The 24,262-nt window shown below is 33.2% G+C and overlaps 1 protein-coding gene across 3 annotated transcripts in view; it reads left to right on the forward strand.

Annotated features, from left to right (window-relative positions):
* The window catches only part of MON2 (MON2 homolog, regulator of endosome-to-Golgi trafficking), a 104,525-nt gene that overhangs the window by 7,715 nt on the left and 72,548 nt on the right, over positions 1 to 24,262 (forward strand). For 2 of the 3 annotated variants that reach the window (XM_025476759.3, XM_025476761.3), the window contains exons 2-7: positions 8,080 to 8,143; positions 16,665 to 16,792; positions 17,716 to 17,847; positions 18,555 to 18,684; positions 20,805 to 20,902; positions 21,636 to 21,761. In XM_025476759.3, coding sequence (XP_025332544.1) covers positions 8,080 to 8,143; positions 16,665 to 16,792; positions 17,716 to 17,847; positions 18,555 to 18,684; positions 20,805 to 20,902; positions 21,636 to 21,761 — 678 coding nt within the window. Of the gene's footprint in view, positions 1 to 8,079; positions 8,144 to 13,264; positions 13,346 to 16,664; positions 16,793 to 17,715; positions 17,848 to 18,554; positions 18,685 to 20,804; positions 20,903 to 21,635; positions 21,762 to 24,262 lie in introns of those variants that run through there. The other variant, XM_049115112.1, reaches the window with a different exon arrangement.

Below are 24,262 nucleotides of genomic sequence, written 5' to 3' on the forward strand. Positions count from 1 at the left end.
TACTGCAAAATGCCTTTAAAACATACTTGTTCTTATCATTGTTCCCACTCTTCTCCTTGCTTGGTTATTTTTTACTATTCATTCTTTCCACATTGCAGTTTTCTCATTTTGAAGTTTGTAGCACTCTACTTTCCTGTTTCTCCTCACTCTTTCAGTATTCCATCTGCTTTTGTGTATTTATGTGTGTCCTGAGTTCTGTTTTCAGGCCTCTTCTCCATGTTCATTCCTTAGCACTGTCATCTACTTACTCCCCTGCTCCTGGCCTTACCTCAGTACTGATGACTCCGAAATTTGTGTAGACTCTGCTGTCTTTAATGAGTGTAGACCTGTGTTTCCAGCTGTCTGTTGAACACATCTACCAGAGTATCTTTCCCACGCTTGACATAGGACTTCTTGTAATTGAACTTACTGGTCTCAAAACTTGCCCTTTCGCTTAGTTCACTTTTTTTGTTGGTGGCATTTATCACTGTTGCTTACCATAGTCACATTTGGCTATCTTCTCCCCCTCAGCTCTCTTTATTCATTGCCAGCTGTTCCTTCTCACTCTGTAATTTCCAACATACCTCTTCTTTTTTTCTGTTTTCTCAGCTTATTACTTTAGTTCCAGGTTTCAAATGCCTGGCCTTTAATATGTATTAATGATGCTAAAGATAAACCATTCTACGTGTAACCACTAGCTTAATATATTTAAGCAGCTCAGTAACCCTCTGTCCTTAAAGGATCCTTTACCATAGCATTTAAGACCCTCCTTGATTGTCCTAACCTTCTTTTCTAGCTTCATCACCCTCAACTTTTTTTTACATGCCTTCCTACTTCAGTTGAGATATATTGCCTGCTATTCATGCTCCAAATATATGGTACTGTTTCCCTCTTCTATGTTTGAGGTTCCTTTTGTTGGTCCAGAATCACTTTCTCCTATCTTTTTATTTTTATTTTTATTTTTTTGTATATTTTTATTGGAGTTTGATTTGCCAACAAATAGCATAACTCCCAGTGCTCATCCCGTCAAATGCCCCCCTCAGTGCCCGTCACCCAGTCACCCCATCCCCCCGCCCACCTCCCCTTCTACTACCTCTTGTTTGTTTCCCAGAGTTAGGAGTCTCATGGTTTGTCTCCCTCTCTAATTTTTCCCACTCATTTTCTCTCCTTTACCCTTTAATCCCTTTCGCTATTTTTTATATTCCCTGTATGAGTGAAACCATATAATGTTTGTCCTTCTCTGATTGACTGACTTCACTCAGCATAATACCCTCCAGTTCCATCCACGTTGAAGCAAATGGTGGGTTTCTAATGGCTGAGTAATACTCCATTGTATACATAGACCACATCTTCTTTATCCATCATCTTTCGATGGACACCGAGGCTCCTTCCACAGTTAGGCTATTGTGGACATTGCTGCTATAAACATTGGGGTGCAGATGTCTTGGTCTTTCACTGTATCTGTATCTTTGGGATAAGTCCCCAGCAGTGCAATTGCTGGGTTGCAGGGTAGCTCTATTTTAACTCATTGAGGAACCGCCACACAGTTTTCCAGACTGGTTGCACCAGTTCACATTCCCACCAACAGTGCAAGAGGGTTCCCCTTTCTCCACATCCTCTCCAACATTTGTTGTTTCCTGTCTTGTTAATTTTCCCCATTCTCACTGGTGTGAGGTGGTATCTCATTGTGTTTTTTTTTATTTGTATTTCCCTGATGGCAAGTGATGCAAAGCATTTTCTCATGTGCGTGTTGGCCATGTGTATGTCTTCTTTGGTGAAATTTCTGTTCATGTCTTTTGCCCATTTCATGATTGGATTGTTTGTTTCTTTACTATTGAGTTTAATAAGTTCTTTATAGATATTGGATACTAGCCCTTTATTTTTATTTTTTACTAGCCCTTTATTTGATATGTCATTCCTATCTTTTTAAATTAAAATCTTGCCTTTCATTTGATCCCACTGTAAATGTTGCTCATCCATTTTTTGCATGAATGAATCAACTTTAAAGATAATTTTCTTCTTTAAAAAAAAGATTTGAGAGAGAAAGAGAGAGAGCAAGAGAGAGCAAGCATGCCAAGGGAAGGGGCAGAGGGAGAGAGAATCTCAAGCCGACTTTGCTGAGTGTGGAGCCTGATGGAAGGTTCGATCCCACAACCCTGAGAGCACTACCCTGAGATCATGACTTCAGCTGAAACCAAGGGTTGGATGCCCAACTGACTGTGCCACCCAGGTGCCCCCAGATAATTTTCTAATTTCTTCTCTCATTCCCTTCATTCATAAAATAGATTTTGAGTACCTACTGTGTGCCCGGAACTAGTAGTTGCTAGAGCAAAAACTGTTAGAGCTTCTGCCCAGGATTTTCAAGCTTATTAGAGGTTTTCCTCTTAATTTTCTTTTTTTTTTTTTTTAATATTTTATTTATTTATTCATGAGAGACACAGGGAGAGAGAGAGGCAGAGACACAGGCAGAGGGAGAAGCAGGCTCCATGCAGGGAGCCTGATGTAGGACTCGATCCTGGGTCTCCAGGATCAGGCCCTGGGCTGAAGGCAGCGCTAAACTGCTGAGCCACCCAGGCTGCCCTAACTTTCTTAATTTTCATTTAAACTTATATATAAGTTATTTCCTTATAACTCTTTTTTAAAAAAAATATTTTATTTATTTATTCATGAGAGACACAGAGAGAGAGAGAGAGAGAGAGAGAGAGAGAGGCAGAGACGCAGGCAGAGGGAGAAGCAGGCTCCATGTATGGAGCCCAACATGGGACTCGATCCTGGGTCTCCAGGATCACGCCCCGGACTGAAGGCAGCACTAAACCACTGAACCACCCAGGCTGCCCTATTTCCTTATAACTCTTATATTTTATCTTCTGTTATACTTAGTTTAGGTTTGTTTTTTTAATTTGTGTTTTGTTTTGTTTTTGTTTTGTCTAATAGCACTTTAAGGGTCAGTTTTGCATCTTGTTTATCCTTCTGAGTTCACCATAATGCAAAGCATTTGTAATATCTAGGAGGTACTAATTAGTTACTTGTTGAAGATTACAGTTTTTAAAAGGAAAGAGATACTATATATATATATTTGTATATATGTGTGTGTGTATATATATATATATATATAGCTATCCACATGTAATCTGCATTTCAGTCTTTTATTTGATGTGTTAAAATTTTTTTTCTTTCCTAGAAGCCAGAGGTTTTTTGTTTTTAGTCAGATTTTTTTTTTTAAGGATTTTATTTATTTATTCATGAGAGACAGAGAAAGAGAGGCAGAGGCATAGGCAGAGGGAGAAGCAGGCTCCCTACTGGGAGCCCAATGTGGAATTCAATCCCAGGAACCCAGGATCATGACCTGAGCCAAAGGCAGACACTTAACCACTCAGGTGCCCTTACTTAGAACTTACCATGTTTTTATTTAGAAACATTTTTTTTTTTTATGTAACTCTGTATGCCAGGCACTGTTAGGCATTAGTAATAAGGAGGCATTAGTAATAAGGAGGGATGGATCGAATGTATTTCTTGTCCTTATGGGGCTTATAGCTAGAATGGAAGAACAGACATGTAATAAGATGAACGGGAAAAGTATTACGGGTACAAACCATAGACAGCCCACAAAAGTGGAAAGGTGTTTTGATAGTTGCCACAGAAAAACTTGATAGGAGAAATTATTTGTAACTGCTTTTGGTATTATAAGAATAACCAAATCAGGAAAGCCTGCTCCATAAATCTGCTATTATCCTTGTGTTGTCAGCAGTTGTTTAATTTCAGCAAAGCATAATTTGACACATTAAATGAGTGTTAATTTGGGTTCATCTATAATTTAAGAATTTGTTGATTTTATGATTTAAGAGCTGTAAAAATAAGGAATTCCTAATTTGATTTATACCTACTTAGATTTGTCAGTAACTGGGTAGGTCTATGAGATTTTTTTTTTTTTCTTTCTTAAAGCATGTTCTTACACTACTCAGTTTTGAGAAACACTACTAGGGATTGGCACTGGAAAACCATTGAAAATTTGAGACAGTGGAGGAATGGAGGCCAAGATTATAAGTAGAGAAATCTATTAGCTTAGGCTGATTATGAGAAGTTTGGTTTAAGGTACATAAGTGGGGTTTGAGAAGAATATAAGATATACTCACCACATAGTCTTTGTGGTGGATCATATTTGTGGGGTGAGGGAGAAACCCCAGATGTCAAGTCAGTGACAGAATGGATACTGCTGCTGTTCAGAAAAATAGAGATTATAGGAAGGAGAAACAAGTTTTTCTGGGGCTGAAGTAGAAGTTTGTGGAGGGCGTGACGTGATGACACCTATTTTGAACATCTAGAATTTAAGGTGCTTTTTAAACATTTAGTTTAATAAGTCCTGTAGTTTAAGAGACAAGTGAGAAACAGGAATATAATTTAGGAGTCTTCAGCATTTAGAAAGTAATTGAAACCATGGAATTATGAGATTGGCTGGGAAGAGTTTATTGAGTGAGAAATGAGGCCAAAGATATTCTGGATAGTCTTGGAAGAGGAGTCCACATTCTCTCGTCTCTGTTTTTCTGTGCCAAAGTCCCTGGTGAGTATGTCTATGTGAGTAAGCAAAGAATATTGAAAAAAGAATTTCTTGAGAGAAATTAATTTTAATAGTAAAAAATATTAAATACTACAGTGTATTTAATTTTGGTGTTTTTTTTTTTTTCCCTAACTCAGGAATAGAGATATCAGACTACCCACCTTAACCTGTTATCTCTGTCCAAGTCCACAGAAGTGGCAACTTAACTAATTAATTAATTAATTTAAAGATTTTATTTATTTATTCATGAGACACACTGAGAGAGAGGGGCAGAGACACAGGCAGATGGACTCCAGGAACACACCCTGGGCTGCAGGCAGTATTGAGCCACCCGGGCTGCCCCAGAAGTGGCAACTTTAAAAAATAAAGTCTTTTATGCATGAGAGCCAATTCAGGAAAAAAAATAACTATGTTTATAATTGAGTAGTTCCCTTATGGATATACAAGATACCTGATCAGAGTAGAGGATACTTTTAAAGTAAGAAGTAAAAGACTCTTTTTCACAAAGACTATCCTTGATACATAAAGGCAATCTGAGTCTGAGTACTTCCATTTATAAAAAACACTCTTGAAGTTGTAGCTAGGCCTGTGTATGAAGTAAGACTGCGGTGGTTAGGAGGACCCTGGTATACAAATGTGGTCAATAAACATTGATAGTGAAACTTTCCAGCTACACAGAATGCCTAGAGAATAAGTAAGATGTTAACATTTTCAAAGTTGGAGAATAGAAACCTGCATGTAAAGAATGGGGAACTGTGAGATCTGTTTATATCTAAGGCAAAAAATAGTCCTTTTGGTGATTGTTTTTTGCGCTTAGGAATGAAAATACTGGTTTATATATCTTTTAAAACAGTACTTTGGCACTATTGTACTTAAAAAACCCACTTCTTAATCCTTTTCCTTAATGTGGATGTGTGAAAATAATTGTTAAGCATTTTTTATTTTTTATAACTTATTTATATTTCTTTAAGTTTATCTCTGACACAGACATGGGTAGACTATCTCAGGGAATCAAAATAGTGTCTGGCAAACTTGAAATTTTTACTGACATCTGGTATCTAGCATGCTGTAGGACTGATTTTAGAAACTGTTAAGAAGGTCAGAGTGGCTAGAATTCAGAGTCAGTACAGATGACATTGGTATTTTTGATGGTTCAGTAGACTAATTTTTGTTGATGCTGAAGCAGAAAAAAATAGTGAATTTGAGCACATACAGGGTACAAAGAGTCATAGTGAAGAAGGGAAAAGCTTGAAAATGGTGGTAGAAGTAATCTCAGTGATGACAATGTGGCTCTGTAAGAAATTTACCCAACAGAGTTTGAGATGGGTTGTTGTGAGTATTACAAAGTATATATAATGTTTTCAGTGTTATTGATTTTTGTTGATTTTGTTTTTCTTTATCTAAATTTTTATTGTAAATTTGGTACGGTTTGTATGTCCTCAGAGTATATCTGGAATCTGACCACTTCTTACTGTCTCAATTACTATCACCTTGGGCCTATCCACCACCTTTTTTTGCATACATTATTGCAATCATCTCCTAGATTTTGCTGCATTTTGGACTCACCTAAAGATTTGAAAAAAATACTGATGCCTATAACTCCCCCTGGCATTCCTTGGAATGTGTTGCAACCCGGGCATCAGGATTTTTTTTTAAAGCCTCTGGTGTTTCTGATATGCACTGTCCCAAATAATTAGAAAATCAGTAATCTTTCCCTGAAGAATTTGATTATATTTCTGCTTTTTCTGCTTGTAGCCATTTTATTTGGGACATTTCTATTTCTTAAAGTAGTAGAAGGAAGTCCTAGTGTATCTATTAGGCTTCTTAGTTTTGAACAGTGGAAGCTGATTCTAGCTGATTTAAGCAGAAATGAAGTTTACTAATATATATACATATATATATATACATATATATGTATATATATGTATATATATATATATATATAGTGGCTCACATAATTGGTAGAAGGCTGGATAGAGCCAGCTTTAGAAAAAGTATAGAAACAAAGGGAAGCTAAACAGCTAGAACCTACTGTTCTCTGCTGAACAAGTGACTGGATACCTCAGATATAGCCCTGGCCCCTCTATGCTGCCACTGGTTCTGCTGCTGTTTACTGTCCTTGGGAAGTAGATGTTACCTCCACTGTTGCTGTCGTCAGAAAGAATTTTCTCTTGACTCTGCTCCATATTCATAATCCCTGGTAGATGTGTCTTTTTGGATTAGAATCGGCTGCCAGAACATGTGAGAAAGCAAGTATCTGGCATTTTCGATTTTTAACAGTGGAAGATAAGCTCTATATTGCATCAAAACTCATGAAGTTGGGAAATCTCCAGACACAGGCAAGGGCTTCACATGCTTGGAAACCAACAAAATGACAAAGGTCATGTACTATACGTAGTGGTATTTATTTTATGCATTAATCCACTGGTTCTCAAACTAAGAACCCACAAGACATTGGTATTTTTCCATAATTATTTTAAACCTTTAGAACCTGCTACCACTTGTCCCTTAGCAAGCAGTAAGAGATAACAAAATAAATGAGTAAGTAGCAAGCAAATTAATAGGAAAGCTTAGGCATATAACTTATGAATATTTATATATTATTTTTGGAAGTATGGAGACCAATATAAGTATAAAATAGGTATGTTTCTTGATAATAAAAAATGTTCTGAATTTCTATGGTGGAAGTTATATATCAGTGTTATATGTCAACATTGTCCAATAGAAATATACTGTGGACCACAAATGCAAACCATATGTATAATTTTGAATGCATTAAGAATAAAAAGAAATAGGCATTTAATTTTAAATAATATATAATTTAACCCAATACATTCAAAGTATTGTTTCAATATTTAATCAATGTAAATATCTAAGGGATAGTTTATATTTCTTTTTCATATTAAGTCTTCAAACTCTAGTGTGTAGAGTACATCTCAGTTCAGACTGAAGTCATATAAAGTGCTTAATTGCTACATTTAGCCAGTGGCTACTGTATTGGACAGCACAATTCTGTAGCATGGTGTAAAATGCTATATAACTTACAAATGCTGCCAGCTAAATGTACTTATAATGCAGTATTTTAAGTACCTTATGAAAATCTAATATGTATTTGAAAAAATGTAAACTAAAAGTAATAACAAAGTGCTTGATTATTCATTCTGTTCAAATCCAAAACAGTTTTACTTGATTTTGCATTTATGTTTTGCAATTTTTTAAATGATGGGGATGGAGGTATGAAAAGGGGAAAAGAAACCTAGTTTTTTCAATTAGGCTTTGTTTTGATTATTTTATATCTTACGAACATTTCAATTCCTGAGAGATTAGATGTACCCTAGGCAGAGAAAGGCAACATGCTATAGTGCTGACTTTGCATGTGAATAATCAAATCATATTTTACTATATTTAATGTTTATGGCACTACTAGGTCTTAGTATCTGAAGTTTCGAAAATAAAAAAGCTAATAGTAATCATGTGTGATTTCTTTCCCTAGATAATTCATGCTGATAGTAAATTTTATGTTCTAATTATTTTTATTCTTGCAGGCTGCTGAATCAGGAATAATAAAAGTTAAAACAATAGCTGCACGAAACACCGAAATTTTGGCAGGTAATTTTTTGCTTAAAATTCAACAATAAAATTTCACTAATAATAAAAGGAGAATCTTTAAAAGAACAGAAAACAGCCATTTGATTTCTGTTGCCTCTCCTTTATACCCTAGCATGCTGTTTGTAATGATAAAGAACATGTAAAAGTCCGTAACTTATGCACAAATTGGGTTTGCCAAGGCTGAATGTTATGAAAATCTCTGAAATCAGAAAGGTTAAAACTACTAACTCCCTACAGGCAAGGACTTGTCAATCACCTAAGATGTACCTTATCCATAAAAGGCATTCAGTTAATATTTGTTGTATTGAATGAAATGAAAGATTGGTTCTCCATCCACCTTCCAAGATCTATTTTATCTTTAATATAATATGAACAGGTGATAGTGTAGTATTACAAATTTTGTAGTACTTGATGAGTGTTGAATCCTAGGACTAAGACAGTATGGGCGTGAAGAAAGGAGTGAGGTGGAAAAAGATTTTTTTCATTCTTTTGATTGAATTTGCTTTTCAAGGAGGAATTTCAGGAGTTCTGCTTTGAGACTTTTTGGTAGTCTATTTCTTACTTTTCTTTGGTGCCTTTTTGTTCTTGCCTCTACAATGAACATGGAAAAGGAAAGTAGCATTTTCTGAGAATCTGTTACATGTGGAAACATTTGTACCACTCTAATAAAAGACAACCTTGTAGTGAAATACTTTTATTTTGTAGTAGAGAAAATTGAGATGCAGAGTGATTAAGTTATTTGGCTAAGGTCACATAAGTGGTGGAACTAGATTTAAATCCAGGGCTGTTGAGAGCCCTTGTTGTTACTGCTACAGTGTGCTGCCATGGTTTTGCAAAGATTCCACACTAGCTCCTCCCTCCCAAGTGTTTATACTTAACCATTGTTTACTTCACTGGTCTTCAGTCTGCATTTCCATTCTAATGGTGCTATTGGTCTCAGCCAGTTATAGGAGAAAAGCAGTCCTGTTAATTTACACAAAATAGTGAAGGATCGCTCGAGCTCTCATAAATCTCTTTATATTTTAAAAAATGATACCAGAAAAATCCCTGATTGGTGGGATTTCAAAGAGTATTACAAAATGAAATGAAGACTTTTGGAGGGGGGGGGCAGTTTAAGGGTGGGAGGTGTATTTCACTTAGGTTTGCCAGGCTTTGCTGGACATTTGCCTTTAGGGTGAGCTCTTCTGTGTTGCATCTGTTTCTCATTGGCTTCTTTCATTTTGAACAATCTGTTGAAACACCAAACAGTTTAAGAACATTATTCACAGTGTTGAATAATGCTCTGTGTACATTTTGAGAAGGGGAATAGTGAGAGTGGTGGGTAAAGACAAAGGTATGTATGGTTGGACTGGGAGAGTGGGCGAGTGGGTTGTGGGAGATGCATGTTGGGTGGATTAGCTACTGTGAGGAAATTAATGTTTAAAGATAAATTAAGATCTGGATATTTTTAAGGTAGCTAATCATATTAGAATATCACTACAAATATATTAACTTTTGCTACTATGATTGCTGATATCATGGTAAGTCCTTAGTTATTCACCAACAGTAGAAGTTTTCATTGGGTCTGTAGCTGATGGAAGATTTTCTAAAGAGACTGATTTCTTCCAAGGATCACTGTGTGGTGCTGAATTCTTTACGAAAGTAAATGTGTAACTGGTTAATCTTGAGAACGAGTAAGAAAAATTTTGCTTTGTCAGTATGAGTTTAATATTTAGGTGGGCTGTTCATTTCAATTTAGTTAGCTTTATTCAGAACAATCTAGAAAATATCTTTATGCACCTACAATTAAATAGTTCATGCTTTAAGATCCATAGTGCCCAGAGCCATGTACTTGAGGAGCTATATTAGCACTTAAATTATTTCCTAACATTGTTTTTTTACCAAGTATCTATAGCAATTGATAATTTAAAATTTATAGCAATTGATAATTTTAAAATTTATATTTGAAAATCAAAGAGTCTTAAGGAAAAGAGTTGTTAATATATAGTTTCTGAACTAATTAGAGTATAGTTAATACTAAGAAAAATTTGTAGTTAACTTTTTAAAAATTTTAATTTCCTAACAGGTATTTACTTTCTATAAAGCTAGAGACTTTAGATTACTACTTTTGTGCTGTAATGAATGTTACAGATATCAAACAGTGGAGGAGTTGCAAATGAAATGAAATACTGAATTCTTAGATATCTCTATATATTCAGAAAATATAAAGGGTGCTAAAAAAATCAGAACCCTTAAGTAGGATTAACTAGTCTGACTAGTGATATTTCAGTATAGAATTCTAGCCAAACTCTAGTTTTCTTAGATTTAATTTCCAAGGGAAGGCTATTTACACTGTAGAATAAATCTTTGCTTTACATCTCCCCTTCTTTTAAGCATTCTCCTTTAATGTTTATTTTTCTTTGTTTTCACTGCTGTCATGAATGCTGACATAAGTGGGAATGCTATGCCAGGTAATGTCAGCATTGATTCAGATATACAGATCATTATCTCAAAATTTCCTTTTTCTTTAAAGATAAAACTCTGCAAATGAGACATAGCAGCATCAAGTTTTTCATCTACAAGGCCAAATGCCTTAATCTTCCACTTGACTACTATATATTACAAAATGTTTTTATTAAGCCAGCTTATAGTATACTTGAAGTTGACTGAGAAGGCTTGTGTTATACAAAAATTACATAAACAGAGATCTGCTTTTTGAATATTTGAAACGAAGAAAGCAATGAAGTTGTGATATCTTAAAATTGTGTATTTAACCCATTCAAAACCATAATGGTTACATCTACCTTTGGCTGCTTTCAGCCACTGTCAATATACATATAGAATTTCTACATAGATGACCATTATGTATGATTTGTGTTCTTTTCTCACAGTTTCCATTATCTTTTTCATATCAACAAGGTCTTATTACTAAAAAGTCTTTAAGTAGAATGAGTAAATATACTTTGGAGTTGTTTTCTGATGTTAAAAGGTAATTTATCTGCTGATTTTATTTAGTATTTTCTGTCTTATCAATACATATGCCTGTGATACTTTACAAACATCTATAGAATATACTGTAAATATGTTTTTAATAAGGAAATAATTATGCAAGCATCACTAGAAGAGATACAAAGATAAGTAGTGTAACTCACTTATAATCTATATGGAAATATAGGAAGTATACTTGAAAATGCATTTGAGTCTGCTGTTCATTGTTTAGCTTACCTGCTCTTCCATTTGCCTTTTGAAGTCCTTTGCCAGAAATTTTCTCTTCTAGAGGACATACTCCCTGAGGTCAGGATCAGTATCTTATTCTTCCTTATATTGCCAGTAGTTAGCACATTACATAGGAAATAGTAAGCCCTCATTAAATGTAGGCTAATAGTGAGTGAGTCACTCCAAAATGCAAGTAAGTCTTAGTGCTACCTCTAGTGTGTTTTTCTACTTCCCAGTCTTTACCATAATTTTACATGTTATGATGATTCAGGTAGATGAATTTTGTCATACTTAGTTTGTATCAGCCAGATAACAATGAAGGAGACCCTAAATGGAGAATTTTAATACTGTGGTAAATCCCAAGATGGAAGTATAGACAGGCTTATTATAGGAATATAGAGAAGGCACCCATCCCAGTCTGGGAATCTGAGCTGAGTTTCAAAGCTTAAAAAGGAGTTAGCCAGGCAAATAAGGTGTTGAAATAGAAGGTAAAGCAGATCACTTGACTATATCAGTTATAAAATAGTCATTTTGGATACACTGTTCAAGTAATGTCATTGTGTGATTTCCTGAGCTACTTGACGGAAGAGTTTGAATCAGGGCAGTGGCACATTCATTTCAATGTTTTTATGTTAACTATTCTTACAGCAGTGTAGAAGTAGTAAATTTCAATATATCATCAGTAAAGTAGCGATCTTGTGGTAGGCTATTTCTGTAACTCAGGCTAAATGGCTGAGGGGGCTGTAATTAATTCCATGCTCACAAGTTAACTTAGTGGGCCGGAGAAATCACATAGTTTCTCTACATTGTAATGTTTTCTTATTTCTTTTTTCCTTGGATTTTTAAAGAACTTTTTAAAAATTTACTTTGTATTTTTTTTATCATATTATAAATACTTTCCTTGATGCTATCTTTTCTAATTTTAAAAAATTGCTTCATAATATTTTAGCAGGTGCTTATGGTTTTTTAAACCATTCCTTTATGTTTGACATGTTTCAGTATTCAGAATTATTTTTTTAAGATAAATTTCAAGAAATGAAATTATTAAAGTGAACGAACATGGTCTTGGAATTTGTTACCATAGTGCTTTTGCCAACAATATGTGGGTATAGTTTTATAATATTCTTGCCTGATAATTATTTTTAAACATCTTTTTGGGACTTGAACAGGCAAACGACTTCTTATTTTAATTGACATTTCTCTTAAATGTTAAACATTTTCCTCTGAATATGTTAAATTATTTCTTTTTTTCAGTTTCCATTTATTCCTTGAGTTTTTGTGTTTTATCAAATTATTTGAGCTGTTTATATAACAGAAGTATTGACTTCCCATCATGTTTGTATTTCCTACAATTCATTTAATTTTTTATCTAGATGTTTTTCGTTTTTACATAATGTAACTTTTCTCATTTGTTGCTTTGTGCTTAGGAAGCCCTTCTTCCACATAGTAGATAGTCATTTTTATTTTCTTTTAGTTTTTTTTTCTTTTAGTTTTTTTATGTTTGTTTGTTTAATTCTTTTCTTAATAATATGTGGAGTGACATGAGGACCTAGATTTTTTTCTTTTGCAAAATTACTGATTGTATTGGTGTCATTTGTTGAATAATCCTTCCTTTTCATATAATGTGCTTTTAATATGAAACCATATTTTATTTTTCCTCCTATTCTTGAGTCATTTAAGGTATTTTCAGACCTTTGAACCATTAAAAAATATTTTTTTACTGTTGTTAGAAATATCAGTCTTTTCCATAATTAAATTTTAAGGGGTTTTGAGGATAGTAATCATGTCTGCATCACATCTTATTTCTTTCACAAGAATTACAATTTGTTATTTAATGACCATTAAAATTTATCATAATGAAACTTTTATTAATCCCCATTAATATGATTCATAGTGGGGTATCCTAGTTTAATTCTTTCTTTCCAGGATAAAAACTACAATTATGCAGTGAAACTGCTCAGAGCAAGGAAACCCCTAGGATATGGGGACCTGCTGGACCTCTTACAGGTGTGTGAAAGTGTATCGTTTGATCTCACAGTTATAAAATTTGGAAATAAAATATATTTATCAAACATAGTGTTATTCTATTAAAGGAGTTATGTTTATTAAAGAACTTAGGTAAAAAAAAAAAAAAAAAAGAAAAGTAAATTTTTTTTCTGACCCCCTAAAAACCTGTCTTTATATTTTAAAGGAAATTGAAATAGAGAGTTTTGATTAAAAAGAGTTGACCTTTTCCTCTTTTTTCCTGGAATGATTTCTAAAAATGGTTAGCTCAAGATGTCTTTATTGCTACACAGCTTTCTCCTCAGTGTGATTTCTAAAGTCTAAGTCCGTAGGAGGGTTTTTATATAAGCTACGTTTAAGTAGCACGTCATTAAAATTATTGTGTGTAAAGAGAGAGCACCTATCTCTTCAATTAGGAGAGCAAGATTAATTTCTGTTTAAGACTACTGTCACTTTTAAAAGAAGAAAAAACCAACTTTTAAAAAATTATATTATATTTGACTGCATCGTGATCTAGATATGGTAGATGTTTTCATTTTCACACTGTGCTTCAAATGACAGATCAATAGATTGTATCTTTTTTGTTGTTGATTATTCTGGATAACATAGAAACTTTCTTTTTTGATTATTATATTCTTATATAAACTGGGAGAAAAAGAAAATGTGAAGGAGGCAAGAGATAGAAGTTTGAGTCCTTTGAGTTACAGTAAAATAAAATTTATAAAGAGTTGGAAGCTTGACTAGGGCACCCATGTGTCCCTAAAAATTATTTTTAAAACTATTTTGATTTATCCTAACTTGAGACATTTGGGTAACTGTGATTGACCTGTATACATTTCACTGAAATTCACCTTATTTTATTCATTCTAAGCTGCACAGATTTCTCACATTTCAGTATTCCTTAAATTGGTATGCATCTTACAATTGATGGCATCTTAGAATCATTGTGGGCTAGGTAACATGTAGGTGTCTTTTTTTTGGTGCATAAGTGAATTTGTTTATGGTTCTTCTTATTATTATTACATCATTTGAGTTATATGCATTGTTTGTTATCCCGTAAGTTTGCTTGCTATTTAAAATGTCACCCTAGTTGTTGTACAGAAATTTTCTGTTGACATTTTATGGTAAGGTCAAAAAAGCACCAGCATCAATATGTGTGGAATGGGTAACATTGGCTTAGAAGATGAGCTCAGAGACAGTAATGAAGTATTCTTTCAAAAAATGAGGCATCCTAAACAATCTGATTATAAAATAGGCAGAAAATCTATGTAGACATTTTTCCAAAGGAGACATACAGATGGCCAACAGGTATATGAAAAGATGCGCAGCATCATTAATCATCAGGAAAATGCACATCAAAACCACAATGAGATGTCGCTTTACACCTGTCAGAATGGCTGTTATCAAAGAAACAGGAGATGACAATGGCCTTGTTGGATGAAATTGTGAAGAACAATTCTAAGTGATTAGAAAGCATTGATTGAAAAAAAAAAAAAGAAAGCATTGATTGTATGGCACTGATTTTTCTGTGTGATACTTGAGTGTGTCTTGAAGTCATTGTTATCAGACACTTAAGAAAATACATTTTTTTCCTCCTTTGAGAACAGTCTCTTTCATTTTTCTGAAGACTTTAGGCAGACAGCAGTGCAGATCATTGGTTCCTCTTAGATACTTTTAACAGCTTTAACTTAGATTTGCATTAAGTGCTGTTTACCTTAAAGAGTGGCAGTATAATGTTGTGGGAAGAATAGCAAACCAGGGGTTAGAAGACCTATTTTAAAAATCTGGCTTTACCGCTTACTTGTGTACTTGAGCCAAATCATGCTGTATAATATAAACTCTGTGATTATTGTGATACTCAAATGAGAAACCTGTAAACATCATAAAAATGATAAATGCAACTTGTTACTGTTGGAAACTTTTGTTTACCTGAACAGCATTTAATGACAAGGCACGTTCAGTAGAGTTAGGGCTAGCGTCATACTTCATGGATTCTGACAGGAATGAATATGGTAGGATATTTACTGCTTCAGAATAGTACTTTTTTGAGCTTTACTGTCCTTTGTTAATCATTCATATAAATGTTTTGAGACATGGTTATGGAAAATATGTGACTCTGGGTTTGAATCAAAACTTTTATGTTTAAGAAAACAAAGAAATAAGTAAGGCAGGGAGCCTTTTTGGAAACACTGTTCTTTGCCGGTCATATTTGCCATCTCTTAGCTATGTTAAATCAGTAATTTATCCCGGCATACTGAGGGACTTTGCAGAGTATGCTGTAGAAAATTGTGGTCTTTATTTCGCACACTATAAAGGGAGCTTTTGGAAAAGAAAGTTAGGAATTTAAAAGATGAAATTAATGTTAACACTGGTTTTACATTTCTAATGGTGATTATGGATGACTTTCTAGCAATTTCTTTTGAAAAATATGTTAAAACTAAAATTTGTATGTCTTAATTACAAGTCTTAAAGAATAATTGATGGATGTAGTACCTTTGAAAACCATATACCAAACACATAAGTTTAATGTTCTCTTTCCTTGGAATTCCATATTATCTATTTAAATTCTCTGAGGATGACAAACCTGTCTTATTCATCTTTGTATAGCCATTAAGTAAGTGTATACTTAGTGATTTAATTTCATTTCGTAAATTTAATCAGGTATTCTACAGTTAGTGCATTTTCCAACTTTTTACATTTTTGTTGCTACCTTAAAACTTCTGAAAGAATTGGCTTTGTGGAAGGAGTTTAAATTAAGATTTGGAATTGCAGCATGTTCCTCCAATTAATTTAAAGTAATGCTTTAGTAATAAGACGAGCAATGTTATTGTTTTTAATGAGTTTATTTCTTGAAGAAATTAGGACTATATAAATTCAAGACATGTAATGAAATTCTAGGGAGCTTCCGAACATTCAGAAGGGTGATGGGGATGATGTATATACTATTTTTAATTACTTTTTCTGCTCTAGAAGAATTCTTTTTCATATTTTCCCTTCTGCACTGTTGAAGAAATAGAGTGCTTCTTTGAGGCAGGAGAACTTCTGAGCAGTTGTCCCTAAAGAGTTTACAGCAAAAGATGGAGGAAAACTGAAAGACAGGGCTAGGAAAAAAGCATGGGAAAGCTGTAGCAAAGGGGATAGTTTAGATATTGAGTCTGTAGTATCCATCTTAAGTATTTCAACTCTTACTACTTAATTTCCATTTTAGTATTTACATAAAGTGGTTTTTATTAAGATTGTTAATCCTAGTTGTAAATACAAAAATGTATTCCTACTTATGAATTAGATTTAATAATTCATTTTATATGTGTTCTAAATAAAGCCTTGAAAGAGAACAGCTCAGAGGTTGTTCAGCCATTTCTAATGGGTTGTGGAACGAAGGAACCAAAGATTACTCAGCTATGTTTGGCCGCCATTCAGAGACTCATGTCACATGAAGTCGTGTCTGAGGTAATGTGAAGATTTTTTTCTCAATTGTGCACCTGAGAATCAAATCAAGAGTTTTCATCAGGGGCGAATGAAGCATACTTGATAATTTAATGTAAAGCAGTTTATGTGCTTGAATCACCAGATTTTCTCACTATTAAACATTCCTGAATAATGAATGAATAAAGAAAAAGTGCATTTTGTCATGTCATGATTAAGAAGTCACCATTCAGTAGTACAGATCAGTGTCATTGAAGAGAACATAATTTATAATTTTTTTAAAAGGAAGAAAGAATGATTTTCCTAGATTACCTGAAGTGATAATTTGTTCATTAATTTGAGTTGTTTGTATCTAACCAATATTATTATGATAAAACAAGGAAAAACACTAAATCAATATGAATCTGCATCCTGCTTTCAAATGTAGTGGTGTTACCATAACTTTGTACTCCATAAGGTTCTTTAATAGAAATGATAAATTCATTTGCTTTTAATATAACATTCTAAACAATATCAGATTTAATTGACTTTATAAATGTGTTAATTTGAATCACATTTTGTTTTTTGTGTAACATTGTAAATGGAATAATATATGAAACAGAGAAGTCTCAATTTGCATATGTCTATAAATGTCTAAATGAAATATATCCACATTGTAGAAATGAGCTTCGACTTCTGACTAGGTATCTCAGTATTGGATGCAGTTATTTGCAAATATTCAAATGGTATGTTTTAAAGAAATTTTTTTTTTGAGAAGAAAATTAATTAGCTGTAAATCTCAAATTAGTTGAGAGATGTGTTTTGATCTGTATAGATCTAGAAACATGGGTTTTGTTAGTATGATCGAGAAATTCTCTCCAGGTGAGGTAATATTTGTACATCTTATTTAGGGATCTAAACACCTTATATTTTATTTGCTGACAGTAATTCAAATAATTATTTTACAGACTGCAGCTGGAAATATAATTAATATGCTTTGGCAGCTAATGGAAAACAGTCTTGAAGAACTTAAGCTACTTCAAACAGTTCTTGTTCTTTTAACAACCAATACGGTAGTTCATGACGAGTCACTCTCTAAGGTAGGACACCCGTTGTCGAAGTTCATAAGTGCTTTGAGACAGTATTAGAATGAGCTTGCTGAAAGAGGAAAGCCTTGTACTGTTTGTACCAAAAGCAACTTCCCTGTGGCTGTCACGATAATGGACATTGCATGTTAAAAACCACTGGTGCCTTATTGTTCCCAGATTAGAGTGGAAATGAGGTTTAGGTAATTGAGCAGAGCCCATTGGGAATAGCTAATAGGCTTAGTCACAAATAGGAAATGAAAAGAGAAAAGTAGCCCACAGAAATAGAAAAAAATAGGTTTGGAGGTATCATTATTCTCGGTTGCTTTGGGTACTTTATTCATTTACATGCTTAGCATATTTATATTTCTCCAGATGACTAAGTGATATAACAACCTTTAAGTCCTTGGTTTTTGCAAAACAAGTCATTCTGGGAGAATAAAGCATAACACATTTTTATATACATGCTAAAAGAACCAAGTTGTGAAAGGCGTATTTCACATTACCTTACCTAATTTTATGTGATTGTATATTTACAGAGAGTTTGAATTACTTCAAAATCCAAGGATTTTACTAGTTTTATTATATAAGATGGTGGAATTTTTAGGATCTACGATTGGAATAGCCAAACATAAATTAGTTAGTTTTGGGTTACATCAAAGAAAATAAATAGTTACTCTGTTCTTCAATCTTTTATCACCAAATGAAAATTGTTCCTTTAGGCAATTGTTCTTTGTTTTCGACTACACTTCACAAAAGATAATATTACAAATAATACAGCTGCTGCTACCGTGCGACAAGTTGTTACTGTTGTTTTTGAGAGGATGGTTGCTGAAGATGAACGATACAGAGGTAGAGTGATAAAAGTGGTTTCTTCTATCCATGATTTTTCTCTTTTGATTTTCAGTCTTTGCCCTGTGAACTTAGGCTACCGAAAAACTAGAATATTTGAAAAAATATATTTATTTTAACAATACTATTATATTGACAATGGCAGTTCAAAAAACTAAATCCCCGGTAGTGTTACACCCCAAGAATAGACTCTTTATTTTCTGTTTATTTCTAATTATGCATAATTTCACATTTTATACCAAATACTGCATTATATGTATTTTTAGCTAAACATTACATTATATGAATTTTTCATGTTATTTTATTTTTGTAATTTAAATTTTAATGGATGCACTATGTTTTGTGACTATTTGGCAGTTTAATGAACTAGTTTCCTGTTGGACACTTATATTGTCTTTAGTATTTTAGTACTCTTATGAGTGTCCTCCTACATATATTTTTCCATTTGAATTACTTCTTTAAGGTAAATTTCCAAGAGTGGGTTTCCCCTCATGTGAATTTTTGTCTGTACCTATTAAGATGTGTTAATGAAAGATATTTATGTAAAGATTAATCTTCATATTTTCATCAAATATCTTTATTGTAATTTTAAACATCGTTTTCTTTGTGATTTAAAAAAATTTTCTAAAAACTTAGAAACATGTCAGAGCTAGAGATACTGTTTTATTTATTTATTTATTTATTTATTTATTTATTTATTTATTTATTTTTTATTTATTTATGATAGTCACAGAGAGAGAGAGAGAGAGAGAGAGAGAGAGAGAGGCAGAGACACAGGCAGAGGGAGAAGCAGGCTCCATGCACCGGGAGCCCGACGTGGGATTCGATCCCGGGTCTCCAGGATCGCGCCCTGGGCCAAAGGCAGGCGCCAAACCGCTGCGCCACCCAGGGATCCCTAGAGATACTGTTTGTTATAGTTTTAATAGTTTGATAACTTTTAGCTATAGAAATTGTATTTTTCACTTGTTATTGGATGAAAAGTAAATTAACCCCCATAATTAGTTGAAATGATCATAAGGTGTTACCTTCTAAGCAACCTGTCTGCTTTATGCATTCAAGAAACAAAAGTTAAACTACCTTTTCCTTTTACATGGCTTCCCCCACCCCCAACTTTTAATTTTATGCTCTGATTTCATTTGCGGTTCTTTTGGTATTACTTTAAAAAATGGGAATACTAGTAAGTAGTGGTAATGCTGCCTATTCTAATAATTCCTTCAGTTTTCCTAAAGTTAACCATTGGTCAGATTTTTCTTTTTTTTTTTCTTTTTTTCTTTTGGTCAGATTTTTCACATTCAGTTTCAGACATTCTTAATCTGTTGGTTTATTAGAATATTTCCACATATTTGATGTATTGGTTTTTCTTCTTTTTTTCCCCAGGGTTAATGCCAGTTGAAGTCTAGAGTTTGAAATATTACAGAATTAAAGTTATAGGATAAAACAGGGCAGTTCTCCAGTTTGGATGTGTTATAAATTCATAACATCACTATGATTCCTGGGTTGGTAGTTTTAGCTGTGTGTCTCTAAAGACCAGTATCTCATTTAATACTTTCTAGTAAGGTGGAAATACTTAGAACTTTATTTGTTTTTTAAGTAGTCATTAAGTCAACATTTATTCAAAATAGGCTGTCACAATTTACAAGAAAGGATATCTTACTAGTATTCAAAGAAATGCTGAGTAGGGAAGCACCTTTCTAGCTGTCAGTATCTATATCTGACATAGTAATTGTGGCAGATTAAGCAGTTAATTCTCTGGTATATGCTGAGATGATAATGGAATTAACCATGTGGTAAACTTTTATGTTTGTTTGATATTTAAAGGCACATTCATCAATCATGTGAATTTCAAATCCATAAAATAAAGGGATTAGGGAATGGGAACCTGGGAAAATCAAATGTGTAGATAAAAGTAACAAGCTTACTAAAATGACATAAGATAGTTAAGAGTAGTTTTTATGGCATTTTATATAAAAATAAATTCCTGATTTTTCCCTCCATTTTGGAGGCATAGTTCTGAGCCTATATTTAAAGTTTATGATTTCATAAACATTTATTTTAAATAGCATATAGGATTTATTAAAGGTCATTATAAACCCCTAAAACACATCCTATTTTGATTGCAGATATTATAGAACAACCAGTACTGGTCCAAGGAAATAGTAACAGAAGATCTGTCAGCACCCTCAAACCTTGTGCTAAAGATGCATACATGCTTTTCCAGGTATTTCAGTTGATAAAAATAATTTTTATTATAAAATACTCTTTTGTGTGAATTTTTGATTTTGGAATTTTATGTCTGATTTAATTTTTAAAGTGTCAGTTTTTTAAATTGTCAGATTTTAAAGGGTCAAAAGTAGTATTTTAAAAATGTTATAAAAATGTCATAAAACATTAAAGAGCATCATCTATAGTTAATGGCTAAGCAACATGATAAAATGTTACATTTCATTTTAAGTAAGTAAAATGAATTAGCCCCAGAACTAGAAAAATAGGCATATTAGGGATGACTAGTAATATAAAATAATTCCTTTAACATAAAAATTTAACTAATAAGCCTTTGGTCTATTTAATATAATTTGATATACAGATACCTCATTTTTATGTTACTTGTCATGAATAAATAAATCTTTTAATTAAAATAAGATTTATCTGCACTGAAGTTTTTATTTTTTATTAAAGGGTTAAGTGTTTTTTTCATTAAAAGACTTAACTATTTATCTGTACACCTTATGTATTATCAATAGTTATATAGTTCTATGAAAGTTTACTTATATAATCAAGTATATAGTTTGTCAGAATTGAATTACCAGTGCTTAGTTTCTAAGAGGTAAAAATAACTACCAAATAAGAAGAGATAATTTTTAAAAATTTTATGAATTTTGGAAAGCACATTTCATTCCAGTATGTGAATGTTTTATTTATTTTTTTATTTATTGTTTGACTTATTTTCCCAGGACCTTTGTCAGTTGGTTAACGCTGATGCGCCTTACTGGCTAGTAGGGATGACAGAAATGACTCGAACATTTGGCCTTGAATTACTTGAGTCAGTCCTGAATGATTTTCCACAGGTCTTTTTACAAGTAAGCCATTTGTAGTATCTTGTAATAAAAATAATAATTTTTTCATAGATGGTTTTTAAGAAAGTAACATAATTCTTTTTCCCACGTTAGAGGAGTGAAAGAATTACAGCTTCAGACTATGTTATTATAGTGCCCTACCATTTTGAAATTTTAACATTAGAAGGAATCCCTAGGGACCGCCTAGTGAGGCATTTCCCATCCTGTGTATATTAGGGAATTTGGTAATGAGCTATTTTTTATAATATTTGAAAATTGAAATACAAAAACTATGTGCTTTTGGATAATTCAGATGGAAAAAAGAAGTAGTCAGTGGTTGATAAATTTAACTTGCAATACAAAATACTTCAACACAGTATTGGGAGTAAATAGGGAGTAAAGTAAGAAAGACTCCAAACTTCTAATTTAATTTGCAAGAGGCTAAAGTCTAAAATTGATTCAATGATGTACATCGGGTTCCTTAGTTATTAGCACATCTTAAACTGAAATTTAGATCTTTTTACTACTAGCCTAGCTCTTTTCCCTACCATAATGCTTCCTTAAGTCATCTGTTTTATCTTTCCCTCTGACCTACAGAATGTGTGAATCACATGCCGCAATAGTAGAAGATTCTTTAGCACAGGAATTGGAACTGAAACTTTTATTATATGGTTGATAATTTGGGGGCATAAAGGTCATGACTGTGATGAGAATAGTTTGAGTAGAGTTGGGATGATTCCTTGTGGTTATAAAGGAAGCCCAGTTGTATTCAGTTGAGTGGTGAGGGGAAAAGTGGATAGATAAAACTTTTAAGATTGTCTGTAATATTTATTTGTTAACCAATATATAAATTTATTTAGTGAAGTATGAAAATGTATATTTGGTGGTCAGAGAAACCAACTGTAGATATGAGAGTAGAATTTCAAACCACCTAACTTTTAAGATCCCATTTAGAGGGCAAAGAATTAGAAAGTATATTAAAATGCATATAAAAGTCTGGAAAGATATACATTCAGAAGTTAGCAATGATCAAATAACTTATCTATAGGAAGTGAGATTAGATAAGACTTTTATTTATTTTTATTTATTTTTTATTAATTTTTATTATTCATGACAGACACAGTGAGAGAGAAGGGGAGAGGCAGAGACACAGGCAGAGGGAGAAGCAGGCTCCACACAGGGAGCCTAACATGGGACTCAATCCTGGGTCTCCAGGATCATGCCCTGGGCCAAAGTCGGCACTAAACGGCTGGGCCACCGGGGCTGCCCAAGACTTGTATTTTTATCTTTACGCTTACTGATATTGTCTCATTTTTGTTCTCTAGTCCATCTCATTTCTTATAAGGAGACCTCTAAAAAATCTTAATTCTGAGTGAATAAATTCAGAGCAAATAAATGGCTCTGTGCCTTGTTTTTTTTTTTTTTTCCTTTTCTGTAAGATTAAAGATTAGATTGGATGATTTTTATAATTTTGTCTTGTTCTCAGCCTCAATGATATTTGTATGATTAAAACAACAAAAGAATGTATATTTGAGGTTAGACATTAAATATACTCTAGACCTGGGACACCTGGGTGGCTCAGCAGTTGAGCGTCTGCCTTGGCTTACGGCGTGATCCCTGGGTCCTGGGATCAAGTGCCGCATCTGGCTCCCTGCATGGAGCCTGCTTCTCCCTCTGCCTGTGTCTCTGCCTCTCTCTCTGTATATCTCTCATGAATAAATAAATAGAATCTTAAAAATATATATATACTCTAGACCTTATGCTATCAGTAAAATGGGACTACTTTTGGCTAATATAGGCAGGGAGTTAACAGTTTAAGGAAGGTTTTCTGTATAATATGCCATGACTAATCAAGTAAAATTTAAGAATCCCTTGCAAGCTTTCCCGGACTTTAAAATAATTAGGGTGCCTGACTGGCTTAGCCAAGGGGCATGCGACTCGATCCTTAGGGTCATGAGTTTGAGCCACATGGTGGTGTAGGGATTGAAGAAATAAAAACTTAAAAAAAAAAATGCTTGTCATTGGGTTTTTTAAAAAAGCAGCATATTGCATTCTGTTTAAGCGATCTAAGTAGAATGAAATATGAAGTTAATTATTAAATCCTCCATGCCTGAATGGAATTGTTATGTTGGCAAAATAAAATTAATGAATAATATAACATCTATCTGATGTTCTCTCAGCTGCCTATTTTAAATGCTTTAGGTGTTTGAATTTGTGTAATGTGTCTTCTTTCTTCTTTTCTTTGTTTTTAATTGCTAGTGTTCTACCAAAATTAAAATGACAAATGATGAACCACTTAATTCTAAATGATTAAATGTTCCTTTTTAAATTGGATTCTTTTTAAAACTTTTTGAAATATTGACGATCATTTTGATCTTATACTCTAAATAGCAACACTAATTTCATAATTGTGTGTAAACTGTAGAATAGTAAATTAAACATAAAGCTAAATTATTCATACTGATTATTAAGTTCTGTTTGCTAGTAAGACTGTGTTTTAAAAGTATTAAGTACAAACTAAGTTA

The sequence above is a fragment of the Canis lupus genome, chromosome 10, assembly GCF_003254725.2.
Source record: "Canis lupus dingo isolate Sandy chromosome 10, ASM325472v2, whole genome shotgun sequence".
Taxonomy (NCBI): domain Eukaryota; kingdom Metazoa; phylum Chordata; class Mammalia; order Carnivora; family Canidae; genus Canis; species Canis lupus.